We start from the raw sequence: 20985 nt of genomic DNA on the forward strand, positions 1-20985 counted from the left end.
GGGTAAGGAAAGGACAATGACCCTGTTGAACACAGGCACCAAATCACCCTACTACTTGACCTTGCGCTGAAAAGGGTGTCTGGGTGTTTATCAAGAGTGATGGGTTTTATCAAGGTTACACTGTGATCTGTGGAAGGGCCCTTGGTGTTCACACTGTAGATGGTTTTTATTGTGTCCACATGTGAACGTACAGTATGAATCAATTTGTTATGTGTATGTATCTCCTCATCCCAGAAGGGACTGTCCTGATTGGGGAAGAGTTACATATAAATGAGAGCTAGGGGGACAAAGTCCACGGCCATTGCCACTATAAGGGCATCAGGACTTAGCCCAAGAACCCGTACCCTTTGACGTTCACTATATAGATATCCTGTTGGCTGGCAAGTCAAACATCAATGACCCTGACATCCATGTGATCACACCTGTGTCAGCAGGTGAGGCTGGCAAACCTGTATTTCAGGGTGCTATGTAAAGTTTCTTAGGTCTATGTGGGTGGGCTCACGGTTTTTAATGTCTGTGGAAGTCAAGAGAAAAAAACATACTCTGTCTCTAGTCCATCTCTCTAAAGGAGCCACATGCCTTATTGGATTCATTGGGCATTGGAGACAGAACAAGTCTCTGATTTTTTTTTTTTTTTTGGTACCAGGGATTGAACCCCAGGGCACTTAACCACTGAGCCACATCCCCAACCCTTTTTGTATTTTATTTAGAGACAGAGTCTCACTGAGTTGCTCAGGTCCTTGCTTAATTGCTGAGGCTGGCTTTGAACATGTGAACCTCCTGCCTCGGCCTCCGGTGCCATTGGGATTACAGACATGTGCCACCTCACCTGGCTGTATGTCTCTGATTTTCCTCAGTTGGAGCCTCTAACAAAGGGAAGCAGTCTCCCTTTGGAGGTACCATTGGGGTTTGGGGCTTGTGGTCCCTCTGACATGGCTACCTGGGTAGACTCTTTTTGGAAAGCAGCTCTTGGTCGTTACTAAGTTCTTGTTGAAATGGAACACCTGATTCATGGCCGTGTGACTATTGTCTAGAAATTCCCATTGGGGATGGTTCAACTTGAGTTCATAGATGAACAAGGTGGTAGAACTGTGGTTGTAGCTCAGGGGTAAAGCACTTGCCTTGCATGTGTGAGGAAGTGGGTTTGATTCTCAGCACTACATAAAAAAATAAATAAAATAAAATAAAGGTTTAAAAAAGTGTATTTTTTTAAATCATGAACAAAGTGGGATGGTTCCAGAAGCCTCCTTAAATATGGACACGGTGTATTCAAGAATGTGGCTGTCCTGACTCAGTGGCATCTTCATTTTTCATGGGAAAATTCCTCCAGGGTAACGTTATTCCCCTGCTACTGTGCTACCTGAATCACGGCTGCTGGCCCAGTGTGTCCTCCATTGGGCTTGCCTGGGCCTGGCTCAGTGAGGTCTGGTTTAGTTGAAACCCAACAGAGTCTAATGAGCTGATGTGAGTGCTTGGCCCAAGCCAGCCATGCAGAGTGGAGGGTGGATATGGTCTTCCCACTCAGGGAGCATGAAATTGGTCTAGTGGGCTGTTGCCAATGGGGTTTTGTTCTGCCACCTGGAAAAGTACAGATTGGCAGACCAAAGATGCCCTTAAACCTGGAAACAAACACTGTTTGCACACTGAATGATCTGGGTTCCTCACTCTGATTCTATGGCTGGTTCTGAGGCTGATCAGAATCAGGCTGCTGATTGAACCTGCTGATTGAACCTGTTTTTGGTGCAGAGTCTGTGACTACAAGCCCGATTGCTAATTCTGCCCAAAGTTGACCCAATTGCCTCTTGTTGGTGGGGGGCACATCATGAGGGTGTCTCCCTCTCCTCTGCTCAGCAGGCTGACTCTATTAGCTCTTGGAGCCCCTCAGGGGCTAAACGTGCTGTCTTACCATTGTCAATACCTCTGCAGATTATTGATGAACTTGGACTACAACAAACACAGAGGCCGAGCGGGTGAAACTTGTTAAGTTTTATAAGAATGTCCTCCTCTCTTTCTCCTTCCCAGGCAGAAGGTGTGGGTGTGAGAAGGGAATGACTGAATAAAGGGTGAGACTGAAGCCCCTGGAATGGGACTGCAGACTCAGTGCAGGAGAGGGACAGCCACCAATCAGCCCCAGCACAGGGAGTGCCTGAGACTGGGAAGTGAGCAGGGAGGAGGGGCCTTTCCCAACTGTCCTGGACTCTTGACAGGAGGAAGACAAAGGGTCCTGCAGTTTTCTTTACAACTCATGTCAACTCCTTTTTAAAATTTTGCCCAGTTGCTGGGGCCAGAGAGCAAAGACAGCATTCTTTGTCCTTTCTCACGTTGCACGTCTTACCCACTGTGACAGCCTGTTTCTTCTCTTTCCAAGTGTGTCCAGAAACTCGCTGCTGCTCCTGTTTCCTGCTTCCACCCTGGAGCCAGCGTGGACTGCGGCAGGGATGGTGCTAACGTGCACTTCTGACCCAGCCTTCCTGATGTCCCCTTTGCCAGCCTCTCTCCTGGGCTGGAGCCTTTGTCCCAAGGATCTCTGCTCTCCTGGGTGTCCCCTGCACATGCTGAGCTTCAGTTTTCTCTGCTTGCTCTCGGCCCTGGGGCATCTGCTGACCATGTTCTAAGGTTAGAGTCATCTGCTCTGCTTTTATTTCCTCTTTCATGTTTTTCATCTTTGAATGCTTCTGCTGCAACCTCATTTCCCTCCCACAGACCTTTTAATTCATGGTGTTTTAATAGGGTTTCAGCGAGGAGCACAGACAATCATACCCCCCACCCCCAACTTGGAGTCCTAGTGGTAATTTCTTAATTATAACCAGATTTAGCACACAGATAATTATACTATTCCCTTAACATTACTTCCAAACATTTTAGGTATAAAAAGCCATGTCTCAAAAGCACTAGAAACACTGCTAGAATGTTAAGCTTCAAACGAATGTTGAATACACTCAGAGAGTGGCCTGAGGAAGTGGAAGTCCCTTGAAGATGGAGCTAATGGTTCTGACATGGAGAATATGAAGAATCCTTTGGACACAGAACTCAATTGCCTGGGAAACTTGCACCTTGTTCTGTTTGTATCTGTGTACTCTGATAATATTATTCAGCAGTGAAAAGAAATGGACTATTGATAAACACACAATGAAAGTGAATGTCAATGACGGCAGAGTGGAAGTAGCCACCTCTCAGAGAGTACCTGTGATGATTCCATTTGTATAAATCTACAAAATGCAAATGATAATGACTATATGACTCAGATTTTTGTCGCTGTGGCACAACACCTAAGAAAAACTAAGACAGGAAAGATTTATTGTGGCTCACAGTTTCAGAGGTCTCAGTCCACGGTTACTTTGGGCTTGAAGTGAGGCAGGACATGGTGGAAGGGCGTGGCAGAGGCTCAGGAAGCAGAGAGAGGAGGGGGAGGGGAGAAGGAGGGGAAGGGGGAGAAGGCAGCTGGGGAACCCCTTCAGCAGGGACTAGGGAAAGAAATAGTCCCCAAGGGTAGGCCCTCCCAAGGACCCACACCCTTCAATTTAGGCTCCATCTCTACAGTTTCCACCACCTCTCAACAGTCCCTTCAGTTATGATCCCACCAATGTATTAATCCATCAACGAGGTTAAGGCCCTAATGATCTAGTCACTTCCCCCAAACCCTGTTTTTTAAAATGGCTGCATTAAGGACCAAGGCTTTAACACAGAAACGTTTGTGGGACATTCCAGATCCAGAGCATAAGAGTGATAGAAGACAGATCCCTTGTTGTCTGGGGTTCAGGTGGCACTGCAGGGGGACGAGATCACAAAGGGACATGAGAAAACTTCTGAGGATGGCAGCTACACTCCTGATCTTGACTGTGGTGAGGGTCTCAGGGGGACAATTCATATGTATTTATTTATTGTTTTTTTTTAAATTTCACAGTAGGATGCATTTTGACATATTGTACACAAATGGAGCACAACTTCTCAGTCCTCTGGCTGTACACGGTGCAGAGTCACTCCAGTAGTGTAATCAAACATGTATAGAAGGTAATAATATCTGTCTCATTCTACCATCCTTCCCATCCCCACAACCCTTCCCCTCACTCCCCTCTACACGAGCCAAAGTTCTTTCATTCTTCCCTATCCCCCCACTCCACTATGGATCAGCATCTGCTTATCAGAGAAAATATCCAGCTTTTGGTTTTTTGGGATTGGCTTATTTCACTTAGCATGATATTCTCTGGTTCCATCCATTCACCTGCAAATGTCATAATTTCATTCTTCTTTAAGGCTGTAATATTCCATTGTATATTCATCTGTTGAAGGGAATCTGGGTTGGTTCCATAGTTTAACTATTGTGAATTGAGCTGCTATAAACATTGATGTGGCTGTGTCACTATAGTATGCTGATTTTAAATCCTTCCGGTATAAATGGAGGAGTGGGATAGCTAGGTCAAATGGTGGATCCATTCCAAGTTTTCTGAGGTATCCCCATACTGCTTTCCATAGTGGTTGCACCAATTTGTATTCCCACCACCAATGGATTAGTCAATTCATATTTAAACTAATGAAAGTTGACACTTCATGTACAGTCCATTGTGCACTTCAAAAAGTTATTTCAAGGGGTTGGGGTTGTGGTTAAGCAGTACAGTGCTTGCCTAATGTGGGTGAGGCACTGGGTTAGATCCACAGCACCACATACAAATAAATGAATAAATAAAATAAAGGCATCGTGTCCACCTACAACTAAATAAAGTTATTTCAAAAAATAGCAAATAGCCTTTCAAATAGCATTTTCACAAAGAACCTCTGATTTTCATGAACAAATTTCTGATGTGAAGCAGGAAATTCCTATATTTGGAAGACAGAATTCATGACTTCCCCACACTGCATTGACTCCCTTAGAGGGGCTGCTGGGATGAGGCCCTGGGCTCTTACAGAGGATGGCCCTTGGTTCCTCAAGGCAATTCTGAGGGAAGCATGTGTATCTGCCTTTCCTCCCCGGCCCTGGAGCCTGATCGGTCTCTGCATCCCTGTAGCCCCCTTGGGCTGCATTTTACTCCATGCTCGCGCCGGCCTGGCTTTTCAAGTCAGTAGAGAATCTGAGAAGGCCAGTGTGAACCCTACCTAGGGCTTCTTAAAAATGCCTGGCCAAGGGACACCGGCTCAGTTTCTGAGCAGCGCGAGGCAGCAGCGGGGAGGAGACTGCAATACTCGCGGTTGGCCGAAAGAGGGCGCCAGCCCCCCCCCCGTGGACGCCCTAGGAGCGCGGCGCTGGTCACCGACGTCGGTCCATCTGCAGGAGCATCCGGCTGCAGCATAGGAGAAACCTGAGCCAGGGGCGGCATGGAGGCCACCTGTGAGCCCGCCTAAGGTCTTTGTTTGTACTTTGGGCCCGGGATTGAACCCAGGGGCACTTAACCACTTAACCCCAGCTCGCCCGTCCTCCTTCCCTCCCTTCCTCCCTTCCTCCCTTCCTCCCTTCCTCACTTCCTTCCTTCCTTCCTTCCTTCCTTCTTTCCTTCCATTTTGAGACAGAGTCTCCCTAAATTACTTAGGGCCTCGCTGAGTTGCTGAGGCTGGCTTTGAACTTGCGATCCTCCTGAGCCATGATACAGAGATTCCTTCCGCAGAGGTCAAGCTCTGCTGGCGGTGTCTTTCTGGACACCCCCATCCGGGCTTAGAGTCTTGTAGTGTAACCAACTCATTCCATCCTTACCTAAGAGTCTATCACCTTTGGCTGCACTGTTGAGTCGCCTGGGAAGCTGTTAAAAATCATGATGCTCAGGGGCTGGGGTTGTGGCTCAGTGGTAGAGTGCTTGCCTCCCACGACTGGGGCACTGGGTTTGATCCTCAGCACCACATAAAAATAAATAAATACAATAAGGATATTATGTCCACACACACACACACACACACACAAAATCCTGATGCCCAGACATAAGTACTTTCCACTCACTCTTCACTGATTAAAGCAAGTCATAGGACCACATCCGACTTCAACGTTTATTATAGCATATTGTTTTTATCTATTTTATTAGTTATTATTGTTAATCTCTTACTGTGCCTAATTTATGAATTAAACTATCATATGCACATAGGAAAAACACAAGGCGTTCTGTACTATGATTTCAGATGCACCCTGGGGTCAAGGGCTGTAACCCATTTAGATAATAGGGGAATATGTAGTTGTGTTAGGATGTGGGAATCCTGACAGCTGGGTGATGGGCCTCGGTGCTGCTGACCAGCTGGAAAGACAACATCCACATTCTCCGCCTCAACCTGGCATACCAATTCTCTTGGCCAAGTGGTTGGCCAGTAATTTTCTATTATCCTCCTAACTGAAATCATCTACCATAAACTTTTGAAAACCCATAGAATGATGTTTCTGAAATACTAATTTTCAAGAACAATAGCCCTGTTTCTTGGGACTCAGTTCCTAAAGTTCTGTCTCAGGATGACAAAGTCCTCTAAGCCAAGATCACAGACTTGGAGTCTTCCCCATTGTCCTTGAAACTCCAAAATAACCCCAGAGTGTTCTTGTTTTATATTTACTATGAAAGTTTACTTGACATTTCTTGATTTTCTTCCACTCAGGCTAAGGATATTTGTGATATTTAAAGGGGAACAGTAAGAAGACTACTTTTAAAAACTCAAGTCACACAATCACATGATTTAATAACCATTATATTCAAGGCATTCTAAAGGGCTCTGCTTGACAGATTTGTTTATTTAGGGGAAAATGTAGCACAAACAGCTACCATAAGCAAAGGAAAGGCCAGCATATAGAAAAGAAATCAGCAAACATTATTTTCCCTAAATGGCTAAATAGTAAATATTTTAGGCTTTGCAAGTCAAGAGGGGAAACTGAGGATATTATGTAGGTATTTACCTAGCAATATGAATTTGGAGTCTACCAGGATAATATCACAGGGCTGTGATATTGATGTAAGAATGTACCAGTTGATCAAGGGGACATGTTGAGAAATTAGTGGCATCCTATGTATGTTTGTATATGGATTATTATATGATAAAGGGAGCAGTAAAAATGATTGAGCAAAGACAAATTATTTAGTAACAATGGAAGGGAAACTAGATTTTTAATGAATCTGACACACAGAGGTGGATTTCAGATAGACTAAAGACTTCACTGTCCTTTGAAAGAATGTCACTGAAAGGTCCGGATATTAAAAGCTTGGTCCTGCCAGGTGCTGTGGTGCATACCTGTAATCCTGGCAGCTGAAGAGGCTGAGGCAGGAGGATTTAGAGTTCAAAGTCAGCCTCAGCTACAGTGAGGGGCTAAGCAACTCAGTGAGGCCCTGTCTCTAAATAAAATACAAAACAGGGCTGGGGATGTGGCTCAGTGGTCGAGAGCCCTTGAGTTCAATCCCTGGTAATACCCCCTCCCCAAATAAAAGATTGATCCCTAAATGGCCCTACTGGGAGATAGTAGAACTTTCAGGAGATAGGACCTCATGGGAGATCCTTAGGTCATTAAAGGTGTGCCCCCACAGGGGATTTGGGGATACTCCATCTTCTTGTATTCTCTCTCTGTTTCCTGTCTGATGAGGGGAGTGGTTTGCTCTGCCACACACCGCTGCCATGATGCGCTGGAGTGATCCTGGACTGAAGCCTTCAGAACTGACAGTCAAAACAAACCATATCTCTTTATAAGTTAATTATCTCAGGTATTTGTTATAGTAACAAAGCCAACTAATACAGTCATAAATATGAAAGATGAGCTCTGAAGTTAATTGGAGAACATATAGGAGGATATTTTGCATTTTAGCAAAGAACTTCCAAAACAAAATTTTAAAAGCACAAAACATAAACAACCTCTTCCCCACTAAAAATGATGGATCTGGTTACATCAAAATTTGTAATGGTATCAAAGACATTAGAGTTAATAAACAGTGGCAATTGGGAGAAGACTAAGCTATAATATTCCAGGCCATCCTATATATTCTCAAAAAAATAAAGACAGAAATTTCAATAGAAATATGAATTGGCAGGTTACAGAAGAGGACACACCAAAGGCGAATGAATGGAGGAAGAGACTCTCCAACCCTCCAACTCCCTAGTATCCAGAGAAATAGAAATTCAATCCACTTGGAGACACCCATTTATGCCCATTACACTAGCAGGAATGAGAGAGCTGGCTAAAACCAGGTTGGCAGAGAGAGGGGACTAGAGGAACACTCATGTGCCATTGGTGGAGGTGGATGGGAGCAGGTCTACAGTTTTTATCAAATACTCTTTGCACATACGCCCTCATGCAGACTTCTCTCGGGGTTTATTATATCCAGAGAAATTCTGATGGAGACGCTTAAGGGGCAAACATATAACCACCCACTGCAGCTTTGTTGTGTTAGCAGGGAGTTGGAGGATCTGACCTTCCCTGCTGGAGTGTGTGTATACCGAGCAAGAGCATCACGACAGTCTTCTTCCACTTCTCCCCTCCCAGCCCTGGTGTTCTTTTGGTCCCACAGTTTACACTGACCTGTTAAAACTGCACACTACATTGTTATTACGTTGTGTGGAGTCAATTATTTTTTAAATAATTTAAAAAATATGCATATGTAATTACTGTTTCTGGTCTCCTTGCTACTTTGTGCAGATTTCCTAACTTTATCTGGTATCATTATTCTTGAACCTTAAGAATTTCCTTTAATATTCTGGTAGTAGTATATGTTTTATCTCACAATTGTTAGTTTTTATCTGAGGAGTTGAGTTATAATTAGGATCTTAATGTCCCCGTTGAACCTAACCTCTGTGTCAATTTTAATTAATTTATACATTTTTCCTCATTGGGATCATATTTTCCTGCTTTTTATGTGCCTCGTAACTTTTTAAATTGAATACCAGACATTGTGATTGGATCATCTTTATTTTTATACATATTTTGGAGGGTACTGGGGATTGAACTCAGGGACACTCAACCACTGAGCCACATCCCCAGCCCTATTTTGTATTTATTTAGAGACAGGCTTTCACTGAGCTGCTTAGTGCCTCATTGTTGCTAAGGCTGGCTTTGAACATGTCAACCTCCTGAGCCACTGATATTACAGAAATGCACCACTGTGCCCAGCTCTGTAAATATTTTTGAGCTTTGTTCTGAGACATTGTTAAATTACTTGAAAACAATTTGATCCTTTTGGATCTTGCTTTTAATATTTGTCAGAATGAACTAATTGTTCATTCTGCTGAGAGGAAATTTCTGAGCACTCTGCCCAGGGCCCTGTGGATTCTGAGGTTTCCCACAGGCTTTCCCCAACTGTGTCTTGTGAGTACTCTCTGTACCTAGACTTGAATTGGTCTGTCATGTTCTAGTTGTCTTTTAACTGTGCCTTTTTTGTTATAAGGAGGTGAAAAAGAAAGAAGAGGAGGAGGAGGAAAGGAGGAGAAGAATGTTACTTTCTAGAAAATAGTGGGAGAAATGACCTGAATCAGAAGAACAAAGACAAGCCGAGGCAGGAGAACACAGGGGCTGGGTTGGAGGCTGGAGCAGGGCAGGGAAGACTCCCTAGCAGAATGAGGTCCCCCAGACATGTGCATGTGCTAGCACCCTGTGAGCATGTTAGGCTCCATGGCAGAGGAGGATGCCATTCCCCGTCAGCGGAATTTGAGGTGCAGATCATCCTGTGCTATCTGGATGGGCTTGGCGAAATCCAAAAATCATTCCAAGTGGAAGAGGGAGACGGAGGAAAGAAGCAGAGAGAGGGTCATGCCAGGTGCTGGCTCTGAAGACAGAGGAAGAGCCACGAGCCAAAGAACTTCAGTCTCTGGAAGTGCTAAGAGGGAACAGGTTGTTCTAGAACCTCCGAGAGCTCGCAGCTTAAAACTCTGCTTTCTTTACTCCTTTCTTTTATTCTTTTCTCTCATTTTTTGGAGAAATTTGAAAAACACAAAACACAGGAAGCAGAAAATAATAATTACTGCTACAGTTTGGATCTGAAATGCCCCCAAAGGCCCCTGTGGTGAAGGCTGGGTCCCCAACATCTGGTGCTGTGAGGAGGTGGGGAATTGTCAAGAGCCAGGCCTAGTGAGGGGTCTTCAGGTCACTGGAGAAGTGCTTTTGAGTGGCCCCAGCCTGTGTCCCCACTTTTGTCTCCCAAGCAGGAGGCAAGCAGTTTGCTCCACTGTATGCTTCTGCCATTCTGTGCTGCCTCGACACAGGCCCATCCAATTCTGGGCTGAAAAATCAAAAGCTTGGACCAAAATAAACGTTTTCACTTCATGAGCTGATTTTTCTCAGGTATTTGCTATAGTAATGGAGAACTGACTAACAGTTACCCACACATCTACCACCCAGAAAACAACATGGCATCTTGTCTTTTATCCCTACTTAGTTTATGTAGGGATAAAAGACAAGAAAACCACCAGTAGTAAAAATCACTGATATGGATGGTCCCCTCTGATTACCACCCCCAACTCAGGAGTTAACTCTATGGAGAGCACGTATTATTGTTCTAATCCATTTTCATAATTGAATGCCTTGCTGTTCAAAATGTGGACCATAGAGCAGCAGTTCTGGTATCACCTGGGCGTCTGGGAGAAAGCCGAATGTCAGGCTCCACACCAGACCTACTGAATCTGAGTCCAGGTCTCCATGAATAATGAATTGCATTGTCGTCTGTTCTGGCCTGCGACCTGCACAGGTGGTGGAATTAGGGTTTCTTCAGCGGGCAAGGGGCTGGCTGCGAAATAAAGCACAGAAAGAGAAAATGGTGAAGAAACCACAGGACCCAGGAAGTAATTTTAGAAAGTGGGTGTGGGACAGCTCTTCTATCACCCACGTCCTGCATGGGCCATGGAGTCAGGGTCACTCAAAGTGAATTGGCCTGGCCACAAAAGGACCACATAAACACAGAAATACCTTTTCCAGGGTTCAAGGAGGGCTCTGAGGCCTCAGCTCCCACGCTGGAGGGCAAGGGGAACAAGGGAGGCAAGAGGCTGAGAGCAAGCACACCCCAAACCCCTGTTTTTATTAAGGGAGGGACATTCCATAGAAAATTCCACCCAAATAAGGGAAGGGGATTATGTTACAGCAAACAGGGGGTGTGGCCCTGTCGCATTGGGTGATGCCCACTCCCAGAGCTGCACTCCCTAGTGAAGGTGAGGCCCATCTGCCTCATACTTCAGGGGATGCCAGTTGCACACCCCATTACTCAAGGCTAAGGGGCGTGCTCAGCTCCTGTTCAGGGCAGCCCCAGACACTCTTCCACCTTAAGGGTCCAGCTTCCAAACTGGAAAAAGAGAGTCTGTGTTTGCTTTATTTATATGGGGGAAGCATCAAAGATTTTTCCATGGAACCTTCTTTTGCCAAATAAGGTAGGAGGCGAGCTATCCAGTTCCCAGTGGATTACGCCCAAGTCCAGAGAGAGCTGACCCACTAGGAGAGCAAAGGCAGAGATCTCACGCTTTGGGCAGTCTACACATGGAAAAGCAGGAATCATTCCCCAAGGGAGACCTAAGTCCCCCATGGCTCAGTACTGAGTAAAAGACCACTCAGGTAGCTTCATGGGTGGCATCTCATACTGTGTGTCATGTAAATTTTATATATGATATTGTACTACACTTACTCATTCAGATGTTTTCGAGATTTAATTATGTTAATAGAGAACAACAACTTTAACTTGTTGAAGAAAATACACATTATCTTGATGATAATGAAATCTGTTATCAGTATGTTAGTGACGTTGATCTATTGCATTTGGGTACAAATACTCCCTCGTTTTTTAAATTTCTTTTTAGATGTTGATGGACCTGTATTTTATTCATTGATTTATATGTGGTGCTGAGAATCTAACCCAGTTCCTCACACATCCTAGGTAAGTGCTCTACCACTGAGGCACAAACTCAGCCCCAAATACCCTTTCTTTAAAAAAAAAGTAAATAAATAAATAAAGAAAGAAAGAAAGAAAGAAAGAACTCATTCTCCAGAGACATCACAGTCACCAGGAGCCCGCATTCCCCAAAGAAAAGCCATTACTGTTTATGGCCATAAGACTAATTGCTGTGGACCTGGGGCAGGAGGAGATGCTGAGTTTATAAAGTCCTGAAGTCTCAGTGTCATGGGAATGTTCAAAGTAAATTAAACAAGCAAAATGTACATAATAAGGGTTATCTATCTCATTTGGATTAAGATTCATGTCCTTAATATCTTTAAGGAAACTAACCAACAAACACCCCCAGGCTTTTATCTTTATAGAACACAAATTGCTCCATGTTTTTGAACCCCTCTACTGACCTAGACCTTCATCTTCATTTATAAGTGCAGTGTCTGGCTTTATCATGATCCTTATTAGCCACGTGTAGCTGCAAGTCTAGCTCAAAGAATATGCCACAAGGTGGAGACTGACTAGTTAAGGCAATTGATCAACTTCAAAATGCATGGCCAGTAGACTCTCAGAAGGTAGGTATTGGGTATCAAAAATCCAGGTGTCACCGAGCACCATGGTGCACACCTGTAATCCCAGCAGCTCAGGAGGCTGAGACAGAAGGATAGTGAGTTCAAAGCCAGCCTCAGCAACAGCGAGGCACGAAGCAACTCAGTGAGACTGTGTCTCAAAATAAAATACAAAATAGGGCTGGGGTTGTGGCTCAGTGGTGGAGGGCCCCTGAGTTCAATCTCTGGTACCAAAGATAGATAGAGAGAAAGAGGAGGAGGAGGAGGAGGAGGAGGAGGAGGAGGAGGAGGAGGAGGAGGAGGAGGAGGATGATTAAGGAGGAGGAGGGGGGATATGAATTCAGGTATAACAGCCTGGAAACCTGCTACCTCTAGTTATATGTTGGCAAAACCTTTGGTCAAATATTTGCTTGCTGTTCTATGGAAGATGCAGTGTGTGCCGACAAAGGCACTGGGAACTAGATTAAAAAAAAAAAAAGCAGGGTGTTGAAAGTCTGGTGTGGTGTTGGCAGGTTCTTGTGCTTTCAGCAAAACTCACAAGAGGGAGGGGCTGGGGCTAGAGGCAGCCAAGCTGCAAGTGAAGAGGCACAGTAGCAGAGCATCACTAAAAGATGCCCTCCCTACCTGCAGCCTCACTGGAAGTTGACTGAGTGCCACTGCTTTGGGATCCCAAAGTGAAGCATTGTAAGCAGTGACAGGAAGTGGGTGTCCAGGCTTAGTAAGAGATAAAGCTGCTGCTGTGACAGGTAGGGAGACCGCTGGTGAAGACGAGATTGAAGGACCCATCCCACCCAAATCTCTTGCTTTAGATGTTGTCAAACCACTGTTAAAGGAAAGGAAAGGGTGGGCAGATCATAGAGGCTGACCTAGACCATGGCAGAGTTTTCAGGCTTAAATATTTTCTAAGAGTACAGTTATCTGTCCATGGGAGAAATCAAGAGGTTAGTGCACCATAAATCTATTAAGCTTTTGAGGAATTTATATTGCCAAAAGAAACTTGGGCCTAACCAATAGCAAATTATATGGTATTTTAATTCTGAAAGTAATCTCTCTAAACCTGTGCAAGCAGGAAGTGGGTAGTGGCCATGAAGGAGGATGAACTTGGAAGAACCTCCCAGGGCGGAGTGGAGGGAAGTCCATGCTTCCCCACCATCTATTTTTGCTTACCTCTTACAACTCAGCTTTAACCCCTGCGGATGAGGACATTGTCCTAGGGAGTAGTGTATAGAAAGAAGCGGGTTCCTGAATGACTGCAGGGAATATTCACTTCAGATGTTCATAGGGGAGAAATTAATCCCATCTTCATTAAACCATACTGGATTACACCTGCATCTCTTTCTGATAGCAGCCCACCTAGATAGACTAATGGTATGTTCAACAGAGATATGTAGCTTTCCCCACTAAATTCATGCCTCCAACTGACTGGATTAAATGGTTTTTTAATTGCTTAGGCCAAAATTCTTGAAGGCATTCTGTGTTCTGGCCCCTGATGGGTACACAGTGTCAAACCGAGCCTTGCATTTGTGATTCAGCCTGGTGCTTCCCCTGCATGGAGGACACCTGGTTCTTGTCCTAAAAATGTTAATACCCTTCCACCAAAGACCACTAGGAACACATGTGTAATCAAGAAGTTGGATTTACTGTTGCAGCTAGAAAGAACACTCACCAAGGGGAACTGGGCATCTCAGAAAGAGTCATAGGAAGAAACTTCTATAGGATTTGGGGAGGTCCAGAGGAGCTCTAAGTTGGGTGCAATCAGAATTTCAGGGACAATTCAATGGTTGGAGAGCTCAATAAAGCTTACGAACAAGAAATGGAGATAGACATAAATCTGCAATTGGTAGAAAAGTAGCTGTGACTCAATTTAGCCAGGAGAGAATTGTGTTAGTGGATTGCAAAAGTATTCTGTTTTTCTTATCTCAGAGAGCCCTTGTTTCATGTTGGTGTTTTATGAGATGGTTCATGTCCACCAGAACAATCTAGAGCCCAGCCAGGATAGTCAGGCCAGCTGAGAAAACACTGAAGCCTAAATGTGAGAGTCGGGCCAGTCCCAGGAGATTAAGGGGTGCTTTTCCTAAAGTTTGGAAGTTGTCACTTCTGCAACCACAGGCCCACAGCCTCTTTCTGTGACTCCAGGTAGGGGAGAGGAGCTGTCCAAGTCCTTTGGAGTTGAAGGGGTGGGTCTCTCTGGCTCAGCTCCTGGACCTTGGAGGTGCATCTTCAGCCCGCACCCTTGCCTAGCTTTTGTGACACTTGCCCCCAACCATGGATCATTGTCTCAGATCTGTCCTCAGATCCCAGAGGACAGCATTGCTCCGTTTACTCTCTGGTTCCCACGTGGTTTCCCCTTTTCTTTCTTTAGAAAGGGCTTGCTCTGCTTCTGATCTATAGACATTCCTCTCTGTCTTTGAGTGTTCTGAATATTTCGTGTCTCATTTGCACAAAGTATTTGGAGTTGAAGGGGTGGGTCTAGGTGTGAGCTGTCTTGATCTGGGGATAGACACGGGTTTTCATGACTTTCTCTGGGCTGTATTTTTTTTCTTTCTTTTTTTTATTGGTTGCTCAAAACATTACAATGATTTGACATATCATATATCATACATTTGGTTCAAATGGGGTATGAATTCTTATTTTTCCCACGTGTACAGATTGCAGGATCACATTGGTTATACAGCCACGTTTATACATACTGCCATACTAGTGTCTGTTGTATTCTGCTGCCTTTTCTATCCCCTTCCTATCCCCCTTCTCCTCCCCTCCTATCATCTCTCTCTACCCCATCTACTGTAACTCATTTCTTTTTTTCCCCCCCTTCCCCCTCACATCCTCTTATATGTATTTTTGTATAACAATGAGGGTCTCCTTCCATCTTCTGTGCAATACCCTTCTCTTTGGGCTGTATTTTCTCGGCATGTGGTACGGCCCACTATTTCCCATCATCAATGTGGCTCTTGCTACTGTTATTTATTTTCTAAGTATTCTCTGGGAGATTGGATCATGCAGTCTGGGCCTCAGCTTTCCTGTCCCTTAAATGCCATCATTAAGGAATGGCAAGTCAGCTGTGGTGGCATGTGCCTGTACTGAGGAGGCTGAGGTAGGAGGATGGCTTGGGCAAGGAACTTTGAGGCTAGCCTGGACAACATTGTGAAACCCATTTCAAAAAAGGAGGTGGGCAGGATCCTACCATAACTGGTGGGCTTTCTACATAGCCTTTTGCCATATATTGGCAACCAGACCAAGTATTTGAGGAGGAATACACCTGAACCTGATTTAGTTTTCTGATCTGGAGACATAGAGAGATACAGGGAGCTTCAAATGTGTTGATAGTGTTCTCTCATTAATCTTTGAGCCTATAATGACAGAGCCTTTATTTTCGCACAAGACATGACCAAACCACATTGAGCTGGTGTCTGTCACAGCACTGCCACTCTTGCAGTGTTACACTGAAAAAGAGAATTCTAGGATAAAGAAACTATGGAGCAAGTCTTATATTCTTACAGTACACAAAAGGGTCTTATGGGGTCACTAAAATATGCAAATAAAAGGGCAAGCAGCCTTCTGGGGACTTGGGATGATGGTCCGAGGATTACTGCAGGACAAGGGAGAATCCTGAAACTCAGAGTAGACTCTGAGACACTGGAGGAGGAAACTGGTGCTGGGACCAGGAGGTCCTCTCATCCTCCCACTTTAGCCTCCCATTCTCCCAGAACAAGGACAAGTCACAGGACTCCAGGGCTGATCATTTATTGAGGGGATAGAGAAAGACCTTCTTCATGTAGAGTTGACCTGGGTGTGGCAAAGAGAGAAATTTAGAGAAAGCCTTTGATTCTTGGTGATTGGATGAATCTTCCTCAGCAATCTGAGAAGATCCTCGAGATCCAGGATGACACATTCATATGTGACAGTGGTGGAAATCAGGTGACAGAACAGGTCATAAGATGGTGTAGCAGTGAGGAAGGAGATAGATGATGCTGGAGCCCAGGTGGGGAAACTTTCTCTCTGCCCTGGAGAGAACACAGAAACTCATCACTCATTCCTGGGATTGAACTGAGGACAAAGGGAAGTTCTTATTTTTTTAAACCCAATTCTGTTCTTCAGGTTGGAGGACAATGGAAAGATCAGTCAGTTCCATTCTGGAGTGAGAAGTCAAGGATGTGCAGAGTCAGAGAAGACATTCTGATCCTAACTGGAAGGTGAGATGGCTTCCTGGGCTTGGAAGATGGACCACAAACATAGATTCATATTTATATGTGTTTCCTACTCACACCCTATTATTGTTATTCTATTTCAACCTTCACGTCCTGATAACCTTAAGTGCATTATCAGGAACTGAGCCTTTTTCTCCTCATCCCCTGCTCGCAGCACTCTATAAGGAGCACGTCACTGCTTCCTCTTTTGGTTGCTTAGGCCATTTGTGCAAAAGTTCATGGTAAGACTGGGTCCTGACCCAAGGTCATGCAACTGAAAACTGTGTACAATTTGGTCATGTGTACCTCCCTCTGCAACAAAGATAGTTGGAAGGGGAAAAAGTAAATTGGGTAGGAGAGCTTCTCATTGCCTGCCATCTGTGTGACATTGCCACAGCACATTGCCCAGGGCAGAGCACCAGATGTGTACTGCCAGTGGGCTTATAGAGAGTACAGAAAGCCCTCGATCTTGTTTTCCTTCATGCAATCTTTGGGCACAAGTCCCTCATGGTTTGGGAAGGCACTGTTCCCTGGTCCACCCCCTCTGCATGAGGGTCAGAGATCACCTACCTGGAGACTCAGGACTGTGTTCCACCTCGGGCCTGGATACAGCGGTCTGCAGAGGCACAACAGAAGACATTCAGAGAGACCATCCCTATTTTTTTTCCCTAAGAGAAATTGGATGCTTCTCCATGTTGGCACAAAGGAGGCTGATTATCTTCCCTTGGATTTTCCTTTTCTGTGGACATGAAGTTCAGGAGGAGAAAGCCAGCTAGCTAAACTTACCAACAGTGGTCAGGTCCAATATGTTTTCCTTAACAATTCCATATTTTTCAGAAACATTCACAAATTTCTGCTTGAGTTCTGAGCTCACATCTGGTGCTCGACCTGTGAGAGTAGTGACATTACTGCTGTGACTTATGTCTTGAGGATAGAGGAGAATGAGAGGACAGGGCTCCAGGAGAACAGGAAAATGGATGGTGACAATTGTATGTCAGGACCTGTTCTGAATCTGACATCAATGAGACATCTTTCTGGCACAATGAGAGATCTCATGATCTTCCCCTCAGTGAGCCTGAGGACTCCCAAAGGTATACATCTGTCTTCAGTGGGGAAGATAGGGTCCAGGATAACCTCGGTGAGATCATTTTGTGTCTAGGCTTCCTTCCTTCCCTTTCCTCCCACCCAAGATGAGTGTGCGCATGAAAATACTCTACCATAGAGCTCCATAAGTTGGAATGTATTCCCATTATTTTTATTTATGAGGTGAAAAATAATGTAGTCATCATAGTCCGTTTCGAGTACTTTAAATGTATTATGTCCATCATCTGTGAAGGAAACAGAATACAGCTCAGAACCTCTTTGGTTTTTGGGAGGCAATGAAAACTTTTTACCTATTCTTTCCCATGAAAAAATACAATGCATCTTCTAGAAGACACAGTGAAGATGGCTAATGCCTTCCTTTTGTAACTCCCCAGGCGTCATGAAGGACTTCTAAAAAGGACACTGGTAAATAGACCATGAGTGTAGAACATTCAGTCTCAGCAGCAACTCACCCTCTATCGTCCTGAGACCTGTCCACCTCCCTCACCATCTCTGTCAATAATGCTCTCTGTCTTCCCAATAAGCCCTCTGGAATTACATATCTGGTGCTACATCCTGGGCTATATGTGTGGCAATGCCCCCAGGCATAATCACACAGATGGCAGAAAAGGAGCAGCTGTCCTACCCAGTTTACCTTTCCCCTCCTGCCAATTACCTTTATTGCAGAAGGAGCTACGTCTGACCAGACTGCATTCTTTCTTTGATGGTATTATAGGAATTGGCTTTTGCACATACGTTTTTCCTATATACAGGACATTGGCTATTAGATGGCCCCTATTATATTACTTTAATAAGAATTAATGAGTCATTGATAAATATCCTGATGATATTGGAGTTCAGTGAATTCCTTGCAGTTGGAAATATAATTTAGAAAGAACATTTGTGGTCTACTTACATTCAACAGAATATACACCATCCTCTTCTGTTTTGTCACAAACAAACTCAATTTCAGCACATACTCCATTTATACTGTAAAAAAGAACGAGTTGATGCCCAGGACATATTGTTGAGGCTGGCTTCCTCATCCCCTATTCTACCTATAACCTGGGTTTCTGATTCCACCTAACTTTTGAATATTTTTTGTACAATTAACAAACAGATTTTCTTCATAATTGTTTCATTTACTTTGATACTTGGGAAATGACTTAAAAAGTGCTTGAACTGCTTGTCACCATTGTTACTACTAATTACCATACTTACTACTAATATGCCACAACCACTCGTTAAAATCATTAGCTAAGTATGCACTAATGGTGCCTCTCAGCTGAGTTCTTTATGAACATCACCTGACTCAGCCCTCACAAGAAATCAAGAGGAAGAATCTTTATCACCAGCTTTTGTCCATGGAAAATGAAGGTGGGAAGGGATGAATTCTTTTTTTATGGTAGTAGGGATTAACCAAGGGGTGCTTAACCACTGAGATACATCCTCAGCCATTTTTCATATTTTATTTAGTGACAGGGTCTCACTAAGTTTTAAAGCTAGCTTTGAACCCATGATCCTCCTGCCTCAGCCTCTGAGCCACTGGGATTAAAGTTGTGCACCACCACACCTGGTCAGGGATGGGTTTTGTTGGTCAACAGCTGGTAAAAATCAAATTCAGTCTGTTGATTCTAAATCCCATGCTCTTGAACTATTCCATATTGTCAGCTAACCTTGATTCTGATACCCCTCTGCCTTCTGCATCCTCCACTTCTAATAAACTTAGTCCTGTAACCAATTCTTTATCAGTGAATCTTGAAAAGTCCCAGGTCCATCAGGTCCTGGATCAGTTCAACTGAGGGACTGTGATTTTGGATGCAGGCTCAGTATGTATGTGCACATGTCTGTGTGCATGAGTTGTGTGTGTGTGTGTGTGTGTGTGTGTGTTTAGGTTTAAGACCATACCTACTCATTCATTTTCCCTTTCCCAACAAAAAAAGCCATACTCACATTATATGGAATTTAAAGCCTAACGAAGAGTTCTTCAAGGCATGGATATATTCCACAAAAACCCTCATGCTACCGTTTTCTTCTATCTTTTCCTTATGATCAGAGGCCAGGAGAATGGAATACCACTCCCCTGAATACTGCAATAAATAAGAAAAATGGTTAAGTGAGAAAAGAGGAGAGGGAATGCCACACAGACACTCTTCCCCTTGAACTCTTGGCCTATGGGGCAGGGCTCAGGATGAGAAGAGGGAATTAGAACTCAGATCATTTGACAGGACACCTAGGACATTTCCACTGTCTCTTCAGTGAAATCGGAAGTCCCCGGCACTGTTGCATTTTAATATGGCACAGTTGCTCTTAGTTCAGGTCTGAACCCACTCCTTTAACATGCCACCCTTTAACATCAAAAGTTGTAATGCTCCACAGTTTTACCTTGGATGGATCAAAGTCACTTGTCACAGCATCATGGTTTCCTTCTGTGTGAGCACAGATCAGGGTCAGTCCCAGACTCAGCAGCAGGAGCTTCATCTTGGTAAGGAATAAAACTGTCTCCTCACAGTCCCCAGGAGTGAGCACGTCCCCACTTAGCTCCACCCCAGCTCTTCTACCTTTTTATCTAAACGCCGTGTTTTTTTTTTCTGTCCAGGTGCCTCCACCTTTCCTCCTTCCTGTCCTTGGAATGGTCTTTCATTCCCTGGGGTGAAGCCAAGGATTGTTCCTGCCCTTTTGAAACTTGGCAGTCCTCCCTCTTTTAAATTTATGTAGTGACCTTACATTTCTCAAAACACATTCCCACGAAGAGTCATGGATGCTCTACAGAGCTTCTATTGGGAACCAGATTTAACTGTAGGTCTGGCTTGTTGGACTCAGAAAGCTCATTGTAAGTGGTGGGAATGAGCATCATTGGGAAATGAAATGTGTGGAGGGTCTGCTCTACTGTTCACCTGTGATATGGCGTTAGGTGAATTAGTCAATTTTTCACAAACTTCAGAAACAATGAGACTGTCTCTACCAAAGATGCTGCAAGCATTAAATCAGGGTTGAATAAAACAATGTCCTTAATGTTTGGTATCTTATATTGAGAATATTAAATTTCTTTTCCTCATTCTCTGAACTCAACCACTGCAACCCTCAATCTCCCCCAAATAAATGAACAAGTATTTCATTCTGAGTAAGTCTATGCCACGGGACAATATGAGAATAGAAGCGCTAGAGGGATCTTTTCCAGAGGGACCCCAAGTTCTGACTACAGAACTGGGTGATGCTGGGGAGGTGGTGTCCTGCAGAAAGGACTTACAAACACAGGCTTTGGAGTCATGCAGACCAGGTGTCACTCCCATCTCTGCCATACCAAAGCCATAAGAAAGGCTTTAATCTCCCTGAGCCTCA

The 20985-nt window shown here is 44.3% G+C and overlaps 1 protein-coding gene across 2 annotated transcripts; it reads right to left on the reverse strand.

Annotated features, from left to right (window-relative positions):
• Window positions 1–16101: 16101 nt before the first annotated feature.
• On the reverse strand, window positions 16102–20191 carry LOC124097399 (major urinary protein 20-like). 2 transcript variants are annotated; one of them, XM_046451868.2, is made up of 7 exons: window positions 20029–20191; window positions 19597–19733; window positions 18560–18633; window positions 17778–17888; window positions 17347–17448; window positions 17131–17176; window positions 16102–16377 (listed from the first exon to the last, which is right to left on the reverse strand). In XM_046451868.2, exons 1-6 carry the CDS (start codon window positions 20122–20124, stop codon window positions 17139–17141), a joined length of 558 nt encoding a protein of 185 aa, XP_046307824.1. In that variant the 5' UTR covers window positions 20125–20191; the 3' UTR covers window positions 16102–16377; window positions 17131–17138. The 2 variants fall into 2 exon arrangements, with proteins under 2 accessions (XP_046307824.1, XP_046307825.1); XM_046451869.2 differs by lacking the exon at window positions 17778–17888.
• Window positions 20192–20985: the final 794 nt, after the last annotated feature.

The sequence above is a fragment of the Marmota monax genome, unplaced genomic scaffold (genome assembly GCF_021218885.2).
Source record: "Marmota monax isolate L192 unplaced genomic scaffold, Marmota_monax_Labrador192_F-V1.1 WCK01_AAM20220418_F8-fsc00020, whole genome shotgun sequence".
NCBI classification, from domain to species: Eukaryota; Metazoa; Chordata; class Mammalia; order Rodentia; family Sciuridae; genus Marmota; species Marmota monax.

Excerpts from the sequence above, each read along its gene's own strand:
- LOC124097399 (XM_046451868.2), bottom strand. The coding sequence starts at position 20,124 with ATGAAGCTCCTGCTGCTGAGTCTGGGACTGACCCTGATCTGTGCTCAC. Across the intron at positions 18,634-19,596 it reads GGCTTTAAATTCCATATAAT|TATAAATGGAGTATGTGCTG; the intron begins GTGAGTATGGCT and ends TCTTTTTTACAG. Across the intron at positions 17,177-17,346 it reads ATTGGACCTGACCACTGTTG|ACCGCTGTATCCAGGCCCGA; the intron begins GTAAGTTTAGCT and ends GTGCCTCTGCAG.